This window comes from Mobula hypostoma, unplaced genomic scaffold, assembly GCF_963921235.1.
Source record: "Mobula hypostoma unplaced genomic scaffold, sMobHyp1.1 scaffold_163, whole genome shotgun sequence".
Taxonomy (NCBI): domain Eukaryota; kingdom Metazoa; phylum Chordata; class Chondrichthyes; order Myliobatiformes; family Myliobatidae; genus Mobula; species Mobula hypostoma.
The window spans coordinates 143,028-156,883 of NW_026948199.1; the positions used below are offsets into that span (position 1 = coordinate 143,028).

At 57.7% G+C, this 13,856-nt stretch overlaps 1 protein-coding gene across 3 annotated transcripts in view; it reads left to right on the plus strand.

Moving 5' to 3' along the window:
- Nucleotides 1–13,856, plus strand: part of LOC134341790 (large neutral amino acids transporter small subunit 2-like) — a 59,461-nt gene that overhangs the window by 24,284 nt on the left and 21,321 nt on the right. For all 3 annotated transcript variants that reach the window (XM_063039713.1, XM_063039714.1, XM_063039712.1), the window contains one exon: nt 10,823–10,948. In XM_063039713.1, coding sequence (XP_062895783.1) covers nt 10,823–10,948 — 126 coding nt within the window. The remainder of the gene's footprint in view (nt 1–10,822; nt 10,949–13,856) is intronic.

Below are 13,856 nucleotides of genomic sequence, written 5' to 3' on the forward strand. Positions count from 1 at the left end.
AGGGCCTGTATTGTGCTGTAGGTTTTCCACGTTTCCATTGAGAGGAGATTTGATAGATGTATACAAAATAATGAAGGGTATAGATAGGTTTTTCCCATTAAGGTTGGGTGAGACTACAACTAGAGATCGTGGTTTAAGGGTGAAAGGTGAAATTTTTAGGGAAACATGAAGGGAAACTTCTTCACTCGGAGAGTGGTGAGAGTGTGGAACAAGCTGCCTGTGTCTGTGTTGTAGTTTTCTGTGACTTTAGGACTCTATCAAGACTTCAGAATCCCAAACAAGTTTATTATCATTGATAGGTAGCAGTTTTCTGGTGGCAGTACAGTGCAAAGAGACAAATCGTTACTATAATTTACAGTAAGAAATATAAAAAGAAAGTAAATAAATAACACAAAAATGGAGCAAAATAACAAGGTAGTGGTGATGGGTCCATGGACCGTACAGAAATCTGAAGAGAAGAAGAGACACACAGAATGTTGGAGGCTCTCAGCAGATCAGGCAGCATCTATGGAGAGGAATAAACAGTCGACGTTTCGGGCCGAGACCCTTCTTCAGGACAGAATGGAAGGGGGAAGGAATAATAAGAAGGTGGAGGGAGGGGAAGGTGTACCGGTTAGAAGCCAGGTGGGTGGGGAAGAGGGAGGAATAAAGTGAGAAGCTGAGAGGTGATAGATTGAAAAGGTAAGTGACTGAAGAAGGAATCTGATAGGAGAGGAGTCCTGACGAAGGGCCTCAGCCCAAGACGTTGACTGCTTATTCCGTTCCACAGATGCTGCCTGACCTGCTGAGTTCCTCCGGCGTTCTTGTGTGTGTTACGCTGGATTTCCGGCATCTGCAGAATCTCTTGTGTTTTGTGAGGGGGAGAAGGATTTGAGTGTGGATGTTCAGTTGCGGTACTCCTCCCTAATGCGAGCAATGAGAGAGCGTGGCCCTGACCCAGATGCTGAGAGTCTTTAGTGATGGGTGCCGCCTTTTGTAGATGTCCCCGATGATGGGGAGGGTTGTGCTGGTGGTGGAGCTCGCTGAGTCTATAACCCTTTACAGCCTTTTCCCGATCCAGGCGGTGAAGCGACCAGTCAGAATGCTCCCCATCGTACGTCTGTAGAAATTTGCCAGTCTTTGATGACATACCAAATCTCGTCCAACGCTTAATGAAATGTAACCACAAGGTGGTGTTCATTTTGAGAGATGCTGGAGGATCTCAGCATGTGTTCCAGTTCAGAAACCCTTCATCCTGACTTCCTCCAGCGCTTTTTGTGTGTTGCTCAAGATCTCCAGCATCTGCAGAGTCTCTTGTGTCCAAGAGTTCATTTTTCAGTCCATGAGAGGTCTGTTCAAGAGTCTGATAACAGTGGGACAGATCCCATCCTCTGCTCGCTGGTGCATCTGCTCAAGCTTCAGTATCTTCTGGGGAGGAGTGGAGGGTGGGATGTGGCCTTCGCTGCTTTCCCAGGGCAGTGGGAAGTACAGGGGAGACTAGTATCTGTGATGTGCTGAACCGTGTCCGTAACCCTCTGCAGTTTCATCACAGTCAGTGGCATTAGCAGAATGTCGTCTTTCAGTTACAGAGAAGGTGCATTGCATGCAGGGTCCCAAGAGCCACATCGGGGTAGGCTGGGAGAGCTTTTGTGTTTGAGAGGTCTATTCGGGAGTGGGGTAGAAGCTGTCCTTGAGACGGGGTGGTATGTGCTTTCAGGCTTTTGTATCTTCGACTCGATGGGAGGAGGGGGGAGAGGAGAGAATGACCAGGGTGGGAGTGTTCTCGGTTATCTTGCTGCCTGACCATGTGTAGCCGGTGGAAACAGAGGGGATGTTCACTTTATTCAGCAGGTTAATGACCTCAGCGTATCGCCGTAGCGGCTGGTGGAAGGGGTTTGGGTGTCAGAAGCTGGGTCACTCACCACAGGATCTCCAGCCTGTGGTGGGTCTGGGGGGACAGGAGTGGAGAGAAGGGCTGAGTGTGGTCACTGTTCCCTGTGGTCAGCGCGTCCTCCGGAAAACGGAGGTTCTCTGGTGCCTGAGGGGTAGTTGCTCGGGTCAGCACAAGGCTGAGGTTGGTGGATATCGGGATGCTTGGGAATGGAATCATGGGGATTGAGCAGGTGGATGGACAAGGTACAGTGCGGCTTGGGAAGGGGGAATGTGGCGAGGATCCCTGATCCCCTCCCCCTCTCTCTCTCTCTCTCTCTCTCTCACATACACAAACTCTGGTCTCTCTCTTGAGACCAGAGTCACCTCCCACTGACCCCCTGACCCTCACTCTCTACGCTGAGGTGGTAATCTCCTTGCTCACAGCCCAGCCCCAGTCACTGGCCCCTCGAATCTCTGCCGGTCACCTCTTCCTCTGCCATAATTCCCTCTCATTGTCATCTTCTGGTTCATTTGCTCTCAGTCACTCTTTTTATATCTCTTCTCTCCATTCTGACACTCACTCGCTCCCTATGTCTCCATCGCTCTCTCTGTCTCTGTTCCTTTCTTACACACCTTCTCCCCATTTTCTGTGAGTAAGCTTTATCTTTCTCCCCTTTTCCAGTCCTCACTGCACTCTCTCTCTCCCTGTATGTCTCTGCCTTTAACTCATTTGGTGCTTGTCACTGTCCTTGCCTGTCTCTATCTGCCTGTCTGTCTCACTCATGCTCTCTATATATACTGCCGTCTACCACTCTCTCTCAGTTCCCTCTCTCTGCCTCTGTCTGTCCACCCCTCTCTTGTCAGTTTCCTTCCATCATCTTCTTCATCTTTCATTCTCTCTCTCTCTGTCCCCCTTCCCCCTCACCCCCACCTTCCCTTTTCTCTGTTTTGCGTTCCTGCCCCTCTCTCCAACCTGGATAGGACAAGCCCCTCACCCCAGGAGCCTCTCCCGCCTGGTGATCTGTCTCCACATTTCTTCGGCAAGAGGAGCAAGGCTGTGGCCTGTGGATGGAGTGTGGTCTCCCCAGTGCCCTGTACCGTCCTGACAAAACAACCTTCTTTCTCACCTCGCGCCAGTTTGCAGTAAAGGCCAGAGTGCGGAGATTGAGCTGTTCGCTGCTCCTCAATCACGCACGAGAGGAAGAACCCTCTGACAGATCTCTCCAGGATCTGTGCCCTGTCACAATCCTGGCCCCTTCAGACACACTCTCTCTCCCTCTCACACACCTGTCTCCTTGTCCTCTCATCTTCTGTTCTCCGCTCTCTCTCTCTCCCCCCATCTCTCTGCCCTATCTCACTCCAACTTCTCTTTCTCCCTTTCTCCCATACTCTCCCTGATCTCTCTTTTCCTTTCTTTCCCTGTTCCCCCCTCTCTCTCACTATCCCTTTATCTCCCTCTTCACATTCCCTCCTCTTTCCAGCCCCTCTCTCCCTCCTCCTCCTTCAAAACCACCCTCTTTGCCACCTACAGGGGTGCTTTTCACTGCTGATTAACATTAAGGAGTGCTGGAGGTGGTGAGGGGCACTCAGTAGGCTTCTGCAAGTCAGTGGTGGGAGAATCGATCTTCCATCTCCTCATGCCTTTTGGCCCTAAAGGTCTCTGCCCGCTCACAAGATCCCATTACGCCCCCCCATTTACCTGTAACTCCTCCCCACATCCCCATCAACAACCCCCAGCTCGTCCACGTAGCCCACACAGTGGGGCAATTGACACCCAGCCGCAAATGGCTTTGGGATGTGGGAGGGAACAGGAAACCCAAAGGGTTACGAGGAGAATGTGCCGTCAAACCCCACCCATGTACAGGTTCACACAGACAGACAGACACAAACCCCACCCACATACAGGTTCACACTGACACAAACCCCACCCTCAGCCCTACCCCCACACATACACACAAACCCCACCCACGTACAGGTTCACACAGACACAGACCCCACCCTCAGCCCTCCTCCCCCACACATACACACAAACCCCACCCACATACAGGTTCACACTGACACAAACCCCACCCTCAGCCCTCCCCCCCCACACATACACACAAACCCCACCCACGTACAGGTTCACACTGACACAAACCCCACCCTCAGCCCTACCCCCCCACACATACACACAAACCCCACCCTCAGCCCTACCCCCACACATACACACAAACCCCACCCTCAGCCCTCCCCCCCCACATACACACAAACCCCACCCACGTACAGGTTCACACTGACACAAACCCCACCCTCAGCCCTCCCCCCGCCACATACACACAAACCCCACCCATGTACAGGTTCACACTGACACAAACCCCACCCTCAGCCCTACCCCCCCACACATACACACAAACCCCACCCTCAGCCCTACCCCCACACACATACACACAAACCCCACCCTCAGCCCTACCCCAGCCCACATTCACACAGACACAAACCCCAGCCCACAACCCTCCCCCACACACCTACACCCACCCCACATACTCATTCAGACACACACAAACCCACCCATACACCTCAACCCCCACACCCCCACACACAAACCACAGAGTCTCTACCCCGTGTGCTGCGAATGGGATCACAGAGGGCTGAGTGAGAAAGGAACTCGTTAGTTGCATTTTGAAAAGACAACTGGGGTGACAGGATAGCTGTGAGGGCCACCATCTATTTAATGGGCAGAACAGCCTCTCTTGGTGCTGCTTGAGAAACAGGGTGGCATCGGGGTGCCAGTGGGCCCCTTCTCCTTTTCCCCCAGTACCTGACTTCCTCCCACCCTCACCATCCGCTCCAGCCATGTGGAGCCCCACCCTGTCCGTGTTACCTGAACCCTTCCCCCCGTGTGATGGTGAGACATTGCCATTGGGTCCAGTCCAGGCCATATCGAGTGACACTCGCAAACAAGCTCTTCCCAGAAGTAGCTGGCAACGGCCCGTCCTATTTGTGACTCCCCCCCCTCCCACCCGGCCTTCCCCGGGGACAACTCTCAAACTTTCTCACAAACACCGAACTCACCATCCCCACCCCTGAGCGGCCCCAGGTTGCCCCAGAAGATGGGCAGATAAGCTTCTTGGCACCTTCCTCGACTCCCTCACCAACACCTGAGGGGGGAGTGTCGACGGGTGGGGGGGGGAGCAAAGTACTGCTGTCAAGTTACACACCATCAGTACTCTGTTTACCTGATCTGCTTGTCTCCCTCTCTCACTTTTCTGTGTCTCTCCCATTGTCCACATCTCTCTCTCTCTCTCTCGCATCATTTGTCAGTGTGCCCCCTTCTCTCTTTTACCTATCGCCCTCTCTCTGTGAGCGTATGTCACGCTCTTCCTCTCCCTCTCTCCATCCTCCCTGCTCGCTCTCCCTCTTTCACATTCACTCTCTCTTCTCACCTCTTCACTGTCTCTGGCTCTGTTGTCCCCTCTCTGCTGGTCTCCATCTCTGCGCGCCTACCCACGTGCCCTCCCTCCCTCACTCAAACACCATTGCCCACCTCATCCTCCCCACTTCACTCTCCCTCCCCCACCGCATCCCTCCACCCCTCTCCCCTTCCCTCTCTCCCTTTGCCAGACCCCCTCCTCCCCTTCACCCTTCTCCCCCCAGCTCCTCTCCCTCCCTCTCTCTTTCTCTCCCCTCCTCACCCTTGCCCTCTGCCTCTGCAGTCCTCTCCAGTCTCCCTGGGCTTGGGGCCAGAGCTCTGCTTCAGACAAGTAAACATGTTTTGTAACAGCAGCTCTTTCTATTACAACTTGTTGTTCCTGAACAGGACACCCTGGAAAAACCTGCACCTCCTCCAACCCTCGACCCATTCCACCCACCCTGCCCCTCACTTTGCCCTCTCACTCTCCCTCAATTCCCCTCACAAACCCCTCACACTCCTCTCAAACGCCCCTCTCACTCTCCCTCAAATTCCCCTCTCACTCTCCCTCAATTCCCCTCACAAACCCCTCACACTCCTCTCAAACGCCCCTCTCACTCTCCCTCAAATTCCCCTCTCACTCTCCCTCAATTCCCCTCACAAACCCCTCACACTCCTCTCAAACGCCCCTCTCACTCTCCCTCAAATTCCCCTCTCACTCTCCCTCAATTCCCCTCACAAACCCCTCACACTCCTCTCAAACGCCCCTCTCACTCTCCCTCAAATTCCCCTCTCACTCTCCCTCAATTCCCCTCACAAACCCCTCACACTCCTCTCAAACGCCCCTCTCACTCTCCCTCAATTTCCACTCACACTCTCCCCACCTGTTCCCACATTTTCTCCCTCTGTCCGTCTCTTGGAAAGTTGTTGGCATTGCTGATTTGTTTACTGGGATTCGACAGCTGGTGAGGGTTTAGATGTGATCTAGTGCTCTGAGGGGGGAGGGTGGCCAAGGGGTCAGCAGACATGTGGCAGAGGTCGATGAGGGGTCAGGGGCCAAAGCAGAAGGGATGGAAGTCAGCAGGTAGGTTGAGGGGTCATTAGGTGAACTCTGTGGCATGGGAGCAGTTGGGAATGGAGGGCAAGAGCTTAGCAGTGGGGCAGGTCAGAGGTCACTTGTCAGGAGCTTGGCAGTGGGGCAGGTACGAGGCATTGGTCAGAGGCGTGCAGGCAGGTGAATGGAGGTCACAGGTCAGCAGAGTGAGGACCATAGAGGGAGGTAGGCCCTACAACTGGCACCAGTCCCCACTCCAACTTCACACTCCGGTGACCAGATTCCAAAAAGCTCGTTCACCACTTCCACCACTGTCATTTGTAGTAAGCCTCGGTTTTCCATTTGTATGTTCTCTCACATTTCTCCATTGGCTGTTTGCAATGTATCTCAGTTCACTCTGATTCTGCAGTGTACCTCACTGCCCCTGCAGCGGCCATTTGCAGAGTACCTCAGTGCCCCTGCAGCGGCCATTTGCAGTGTACCCCACTGGCCCTTCCAGTGGCCATTTGCAGTGTACCCCACTGGCCCTTCCAGTGGCCATTTGCAGTGTACCCCACTGGGCCTTCCAGTGGCCATTTGCAGTGTAGCTCACTGCCCCTGCAGCAGCCATTTGCAGTGTACCCCACTACTCCTGCAGCGGCCATTTGCAGAGTAGCTCACTGCCCCTGCAGCGGCCATTTGCAGAGTACCTCACTGCCCCTGCAGCAGCCATTTGCAGTGTACCCCACTACTCCTGCAGCGGCCATTTGCAGAGTAGCTCACTGCCCCTGCAGCGGCCATTTGCAGAGTACCTCACTGCCCCTGCAGCGGCCATTTGCAGAGTACCTCAGTGCCCCTGCAGCGGCCATTTGCAGAGTACCTCACTGCCCCTGCAGCGGCCATTTGCAGAGTACCTCACTGCCCCCTGCAGCGGCCATTTGCAGAGTACCTCACTGCCCCTGCAGCGGCCATTTGCAGAGTACCTCACTGCCCCCTGCAGCGGCCATTTGCAGAGTACCTCACTGCCCCTGCAGCGGCCATTTGCAGAGTACCTCACTGCCCCTGCAGCGGCGATTTGCAGAGTACCTCACTGCCCCTGCAGCGGCCATTTGCAGAGTACCTCACTGCCCCTGCAGCGGCCATTTGCAGAGTACCTCACTGCCCCTGCAGCGGCCATTTGCAGAGTACCTCACTGCCCCTGCAGCGGCCATTTGCAGACTACCTCACTGCCCCTGCAGCGGCTATTTGCAGAGTACCTCACTACCCCTGCAGCGGCTATTTGCAGAGTACCTCACTGCCCCTGCAGTGGCCATTTGCAGAGTACCTCACTGCCCCTGCAGCGGCTATTTGCAGAGTACCTCACTGCCCCTGCAGCGGCCATTTGCAGAGTACCTCAGTGCCCCTGCAGCGGCCATTTGCAGAGTACCTCACTGCCCCTGCAGCGGCCATTTGCAGAGTACCTCAGTGCCCCTGCAGCGGCTATTTGCAGAGTACCTCACTGCCCCTGCAGCGGCCATTTGCAGAGTACCTTACTGCCCCTGCAGCGGCCATTTGCAGAGTACCTCAGTGCCCCTGCAGCGGCCATTTGCAGAGTACCTCACTGCCCCTGCAGCGGCCATTTGCAGAGTACCTCACTGCCCCTGCAGCGGCCATTTGCAGAGTACCTCACTGCCCCTGCAGCGGCATTTGCAGAGTACCTCACTGCCCCTGCAGGGCCATTTGCACTGCCCCTGCAGCGCCGATTTGCAGAGTACCTCAGCAGCTGGCGATTTGCAGAGTACCTCACTGCCCCTGCAGCGGCCATTTGTACCTCAGTGCCCCTGCAGCGGCTATTTGCAGAGTACCTCACTGCCCCTGCAGCGGCCATTTGCAGAGTACCTTACTGCCCCTGCAGCGGCCATTTGCAGAGTACCTCAGTGCCCCTGCAGCGGCCATTTGCAGAGTACCTCACTGCCCCTGCAGCGGCCATTTGCAGAGTACCTCACTGCCCCTGCAGCGGCCATTTGCAGAGTACCTCACTGCCCCTGCAGCGGCTATTTGCAGAGTACCTCACTGCCCCTGCAGCGGCCATTTGCAGAGTACCTCACTGCCCCTGCAGCGGCCATTTGCAGAGTACCTCACTGCCCCTGCAGCGGCCATTTGCAGAGTACCTCACTGCCCCTGCAGCGGCCATTTGCAGAGTACCTCAGTGCCCCTGCAGCGGCTATTTGCAGAGTACCTCACTGCCCCTGCAGCGGCCATTTGCCGTGTACCTCACTGCCCCTGCAGTGGCCATTTGCAGAGTACCTCACTGCCCCTGCAGTGGCCATTTGCAGAGTACCTCACTGCCCCTGCAGCGCCGATTTGCAGAGTACCTCAGTGCCCCTGCAGCGGCCATTTGCAGAGTACCTCACTGCCCCTGCACCGGCCATTTGCAGAGTACCTCACTGCCCCTGCACCGGCTATTTGCAGAGTACCTCACTGCCCCTGCAGTGGCCATTTGCAGAGTACCTCACTGCCCCTGCAGTGGCCATTTGCAGAGTACCTCAGTGCCCCTGCAGCGCCGATTTGCAGAGTACCTCAGTGCCCCTGCAGCGGCCATTTGCAGAGTACCTCACTGCCCCTGCAGTGGCCATTTGCAGAGTACCTCAGTGCCGCTGTTGGAAGCCAACTGCAGGGAGTGTCGGGGACCCGTGTGCAAATACTGAGCCAGGTGCCCGGGTCAATGACTGCATCAAGTGTGCAGCATTGAACTAAAATCAATGACACTCTGCAAGCTGAGAAACAAATCCAAATGTTATTTCTGTTTACATGCAGGTAATTGGGATGTTTAGTGATCATATTGTCCACAATTGTTAGGAATCTGTGATGTCTCATCATCATCCAGTCCTCGTGGGTGAAACCACGGGCGGAGGGATGCAACTCCAGGTTTTATCAGGCCGAGCCACTCCCACTCCCCACCTCAGGACTGTGTGACGGGACGATGTGGAGGGAGCCTCACCCTGTGTCTGACCCTGTCCCTGGGACTGTGTGACGGGACGATGTGGAGGGAGCCTCACCCTGTGTCTGACCCTGTCCCTGGGAGTGTGTGACGGGACGGTGTGGGGGGAGCCTCACCCTGTGTCTGACCCTGTCCCTGGGAGTGTGTGACGGGACGGTGTGGAGGGAGCCTCACCCTGTGTCTGACCCTGTCCCTGGGTGTGTGTGACGGGACGGTGTGGAGGGAGCCTCACCCTGTGTCTGACCCTGTCCCTGGGGGTGTGTGACGGGACGGTGTGGAGGGAGCCTCACCCTGTGTCTGACCCTGTCCCTGGGAGTGTGTGACGGGACGGTGTGGAGGGAGTCTCACCCTGTGTCTGACCCTGTCCCCGGGAGTGTGTGACGGGACGGTGTGGAGGGAGCCTCACCCTGTGTCTGACCCTGTCCCCGGGAGTGTGTGACGGGACGGTGCGGAGGGAGCCTCACCCTGTGTCTGACCCTGTCCCCGGGAGTGTGTGACGGGACGGTGCGGAGGGAGCCTCACCCTGTGTCTGACCCTGTCCCCGGGAGTGTGTGACGGGACGGTGTGGAGGGAGCCTCACCCTGTGTCTGACCCTGTCCCCGGGAGTGTGTGACGGGACGGTGTGGAGGGAGCCTCACCCTGTGTCTGACCCTGTCCCCGGGAGTGTGTGACGGGACGGTGTGGAGGGAGTCTCACCCTGTGTCTGACCCTGTCCCTGGGAGTGTGTGACGGGACGGTGTGGAGAGAGTCTCACCCTGTGTCTGACCCTGGGAGTGTGTGACGGGACGGTGCGGAGGGAGTCTCACCCTGTGTCTGACCCTGTCCCTGGGAGTGTGTGACGGGACGGTGTGGAGGGAGTCTCACCCTGTGTCTGACCCTGTCCCTGGGAGTGTGTGATGGGACGGTGTGGAGGGGGTCTCACCCTGTCCCTGACCCTGTCCCTGTGGGTGTGTGACAGGACGGTGCCTCACTCTGTGTCTGACCCTGTCCCTGGGGGTGTGGGGGTGTGTGACAGGACGGTGTGGAGGGGGTCTCACCCTGTCTGACCCTGTCCCTGGGGGTGTGTGACGGGACAGTGCCTCACTCTGTGTCTGACCCTGTCCCTGGGGGTGTGGGGGTGTGTGACGGGACGGTGTGGAGGGGGTCTCACCCTGTCTGACCCTGTCCCTGTGGGTGTGTGATAGGACGGTGCCTCACTCTGTGTCTGACCCTGTCCCTGGGGGTGTGGGGGTGTGTGACGGGACGGTGTGGAGGGGGTCTCACCCTGTCTGACCCTGTCCCTGGGGGTGTGTGACGGGACGGTGCCCCACCCTGTCTGACCCTGTCCCTGGGGGTGTGTGACGGGATGGTGTGGAGGGGGTCTCACCCTGTCTGACCCTGTCCCTGGGGGTGTGGGGGTGTGTGACGGGATGGTGTGGAGGGGGTCTCACCCTGTCTGACCCTGTCCCTGTGGGTGTGTGATAGGACGGTGCCTCACTCTGTGTCTGACCCTGTCCCTGGGGGTGTGGGGGTGTGTGACGGGACGGTGTGGAGGGGGTCTCACCCTGTCTGACCCTGTCTCTCTCTGCAGTGCTGCTGACGTGGGTGAACTGTTTCAGTGTTCGGTGGGCGACTCGGGTCCAGGACATCTTCACAGCTGGCAAGTTACTGGCCCTCGCACTCATCATCATCATGGGCTTCGTGCAGGTGTGCCGAGGTGCGTACTCAACCTGGTCACAACTCCCTCACAGTCGCCATCCTCGGGCCCGGTCCAGAACGACCAGAGTGACTGCCCAGTGTCACATGACTGATCTCCTCCACAGTTCCTGACACTTCCTCCACCCTGTGACCTCTGGCACTGCCCTTTGACCCCAATTACTGAACTTATCCCACACCCCACGGACACTCTCCCCGTCACTGACTCTCCCCACACTCAGTGAATCCCCTCCCACACCCCACGGACACTCTCCCCGTCACTGACTCTCCCCACACTCAGTGAATCCCCTCCCACTCCCCACGGACACTCTCCCCGTCACTGACTCTCCCCACGCTCAGTGAATCCCCTCCCACTCCCCACGGACACTCTCCCCGTCACTGACTCTCCCCACACTCAGTGAATCCCCTCCCACTCCCCACGGACACTCTCCCCGTCACTGACTCTCCCCACACTCAGTGAATCCCCTCCCAAACCCCACGGACACTCTCCCCGTCACTGACTCTCCCCACGCTCAGTGAATCCCCTCCCACTCCCCACGGACACTCTCCCCGTCACTGACTCTCCCCACACTCAGTGAATCCTTTCCCACTCCCCACGGACACTCTCCCCGTCACTGACTCTCCCCACACTCAGTGAATCCCCTCCCACACCCCACGGACACTCTCCCCGTCACTGACTCTCCCCACACTCAGTGAATCCTCTCCCACTCCCCACGGACACTCTCCCCGTCACTGACTCTCCCCACACTCAGTGAATCCTCTCCCACTCCCCACGGACACTCTCCCCGTCACTAACTCTCCCCACACTCAGTGAATCCCCTCCCAAACCCCACGGACACTCTCCCCGTCACTGACTCTCCCCACGCTCAGTGAATCCCCTCCCAAACCCCACGGTCACTCTCCCCGTCACTGACTCTCCCCACGCTCAGTGAATCCTCTCCCACTCCCCACGGACACTCTCCCCGTCACTGACTCTCCCCACGCTCAGTGAATCCCCTCCCACCCCACGGACACTCTCCCCGTCACTGACTCTCCCCACGCTCAGTGAATCCTCTCCCACACCACACGGACACTCTCCCCGCCACTGACTCTCCCCACGCTCAGTGAATCCCCTCCCACTCCCCACGGACACTCTCCCCGTCACTGACTCTCCCCACGCTCAGTGAATCCCCTCCCACTACCCACGGACACTCTCCCCGTCACTGACTCTCCCCACACTCAGTGAATCCCCTCCCACACCCCACGGACACTCTCCCCGTCACTGACTCTCCCCACACTCAGTGAATCCCCTCCCACACCCCACGGACACTCTCCCCGTCACTGACTCTCCCCAAACTCAGTGAATCCCCTCCCACTCCCCATGGACACTCTCCCCGTCACTGACTCTCCCCACACTCAGTGAATCCCCTCCCACTCCCCAAGGACACTCTCCCCGTCACTGACTCTCCCCGTCACTGACTCTCCCCGTCACTGATTCTCCCCACACTCAGTGAATCCCCTCCCACTCCCCACGGACACTCTCCCCGTCACTGACTCTCCCCACACTCAGTGAATCCTCTCCCACACCCCACGGACACTCTCCCCGTCACTGACTCTCCCCACACTCAGTGAATCCCCTCCCACTCCCCACGGACACTCTCCCCGTCACTGACTCTCCCCACACTCAGTGAATCCCCTCCCACTCCCCACGGACACTCTCCCCGTCACTGACTCTCCCCACACTCAGTGAATCCTCTCCCACACCCCACGGACACTCTCCCCGTCACTGACTCTCCCCACACTCAGTGAATCCCCTCCCACTCCCCACGGACACTCTCCCCGTCACTGACTCTCCCCACACTCAGTGAATCCTCTCCCACACCCCACGGACACTCTCCCCGTCACTGACTCTCCCCACACTCAGTGAATCCCCTCCCACACCCCACGGACACTCTCCCCGTCACTGACTCTCCCCACACTCAGTGAATCCCCTCCCACACCCCACGGACACTCTCCCCGTCACTGACTCTCCCCACGCTCAGTGAATCCTCTCCCACTCCCCACGGACACTCTCCCCGTCACTGACTCTCCCCACACTCAGTGAATCCTCTCCCACACCCCACGGACACTCTCCCCGTCACTAACTCACCCCACACTCAGTGAATCCCCTCCCAAACCCCACGGTCACTCTCCCCGTCACTGACTCTCCCCACGCTCAGTGAATCCCCTCCCAAACCCCACGGTCACTCTCCCCGTCACTGACTCTCCCCACGCTCAGTGAATCCCCTCCCACACCCCACGGACACTCTCCCCGCCACTGACTCTCCCCACACTCAGTGAATCCTCTCCCACTCCCCACGGACACTCTCCCCGTCACTGACTCTCCCCACGCTCAGTGAATCCTCTCCCACTCCCCACGGACACTCTCCCCGTCACTGACTCTCCCCACGCTCAGTGAATCCCCTCCCACACCCCACGGACACTCTCCCCGTCACTGACTCTCCCCACACTCAGTGAATCCCCTCCCACTCCCCACGGACACTCTCCCCGTCACTGACTCTCCCCACACTCAGTGAATCCTCTCCCACACCCCACGGACACTCTCCCCGTCACTGACTCTCCCCACACTCAGTGAATCCTCTCCCACACCCCACGGACACTCTCCCCGTCACTGACTCTCCCCACACTCAGTGAATCCCCTCCCACGACCCAAGGACACTCTCCCCGTCACTGACTCTCCCCACACTCAGTGAATCCTCTCCCACTCCCCACGGACACTCTCCCCATCACTGACTCTCCCCACACTCAGTGAATCCTCTCCCACTCCCCACGGACACTCTCCCCGTCACTGACTCTCCCCACACTCAGTGAATCCCCTCCCAAACCCCACGGTCACTCTCCCCGTCACTGACTCTCCCCACGCTCAGTGA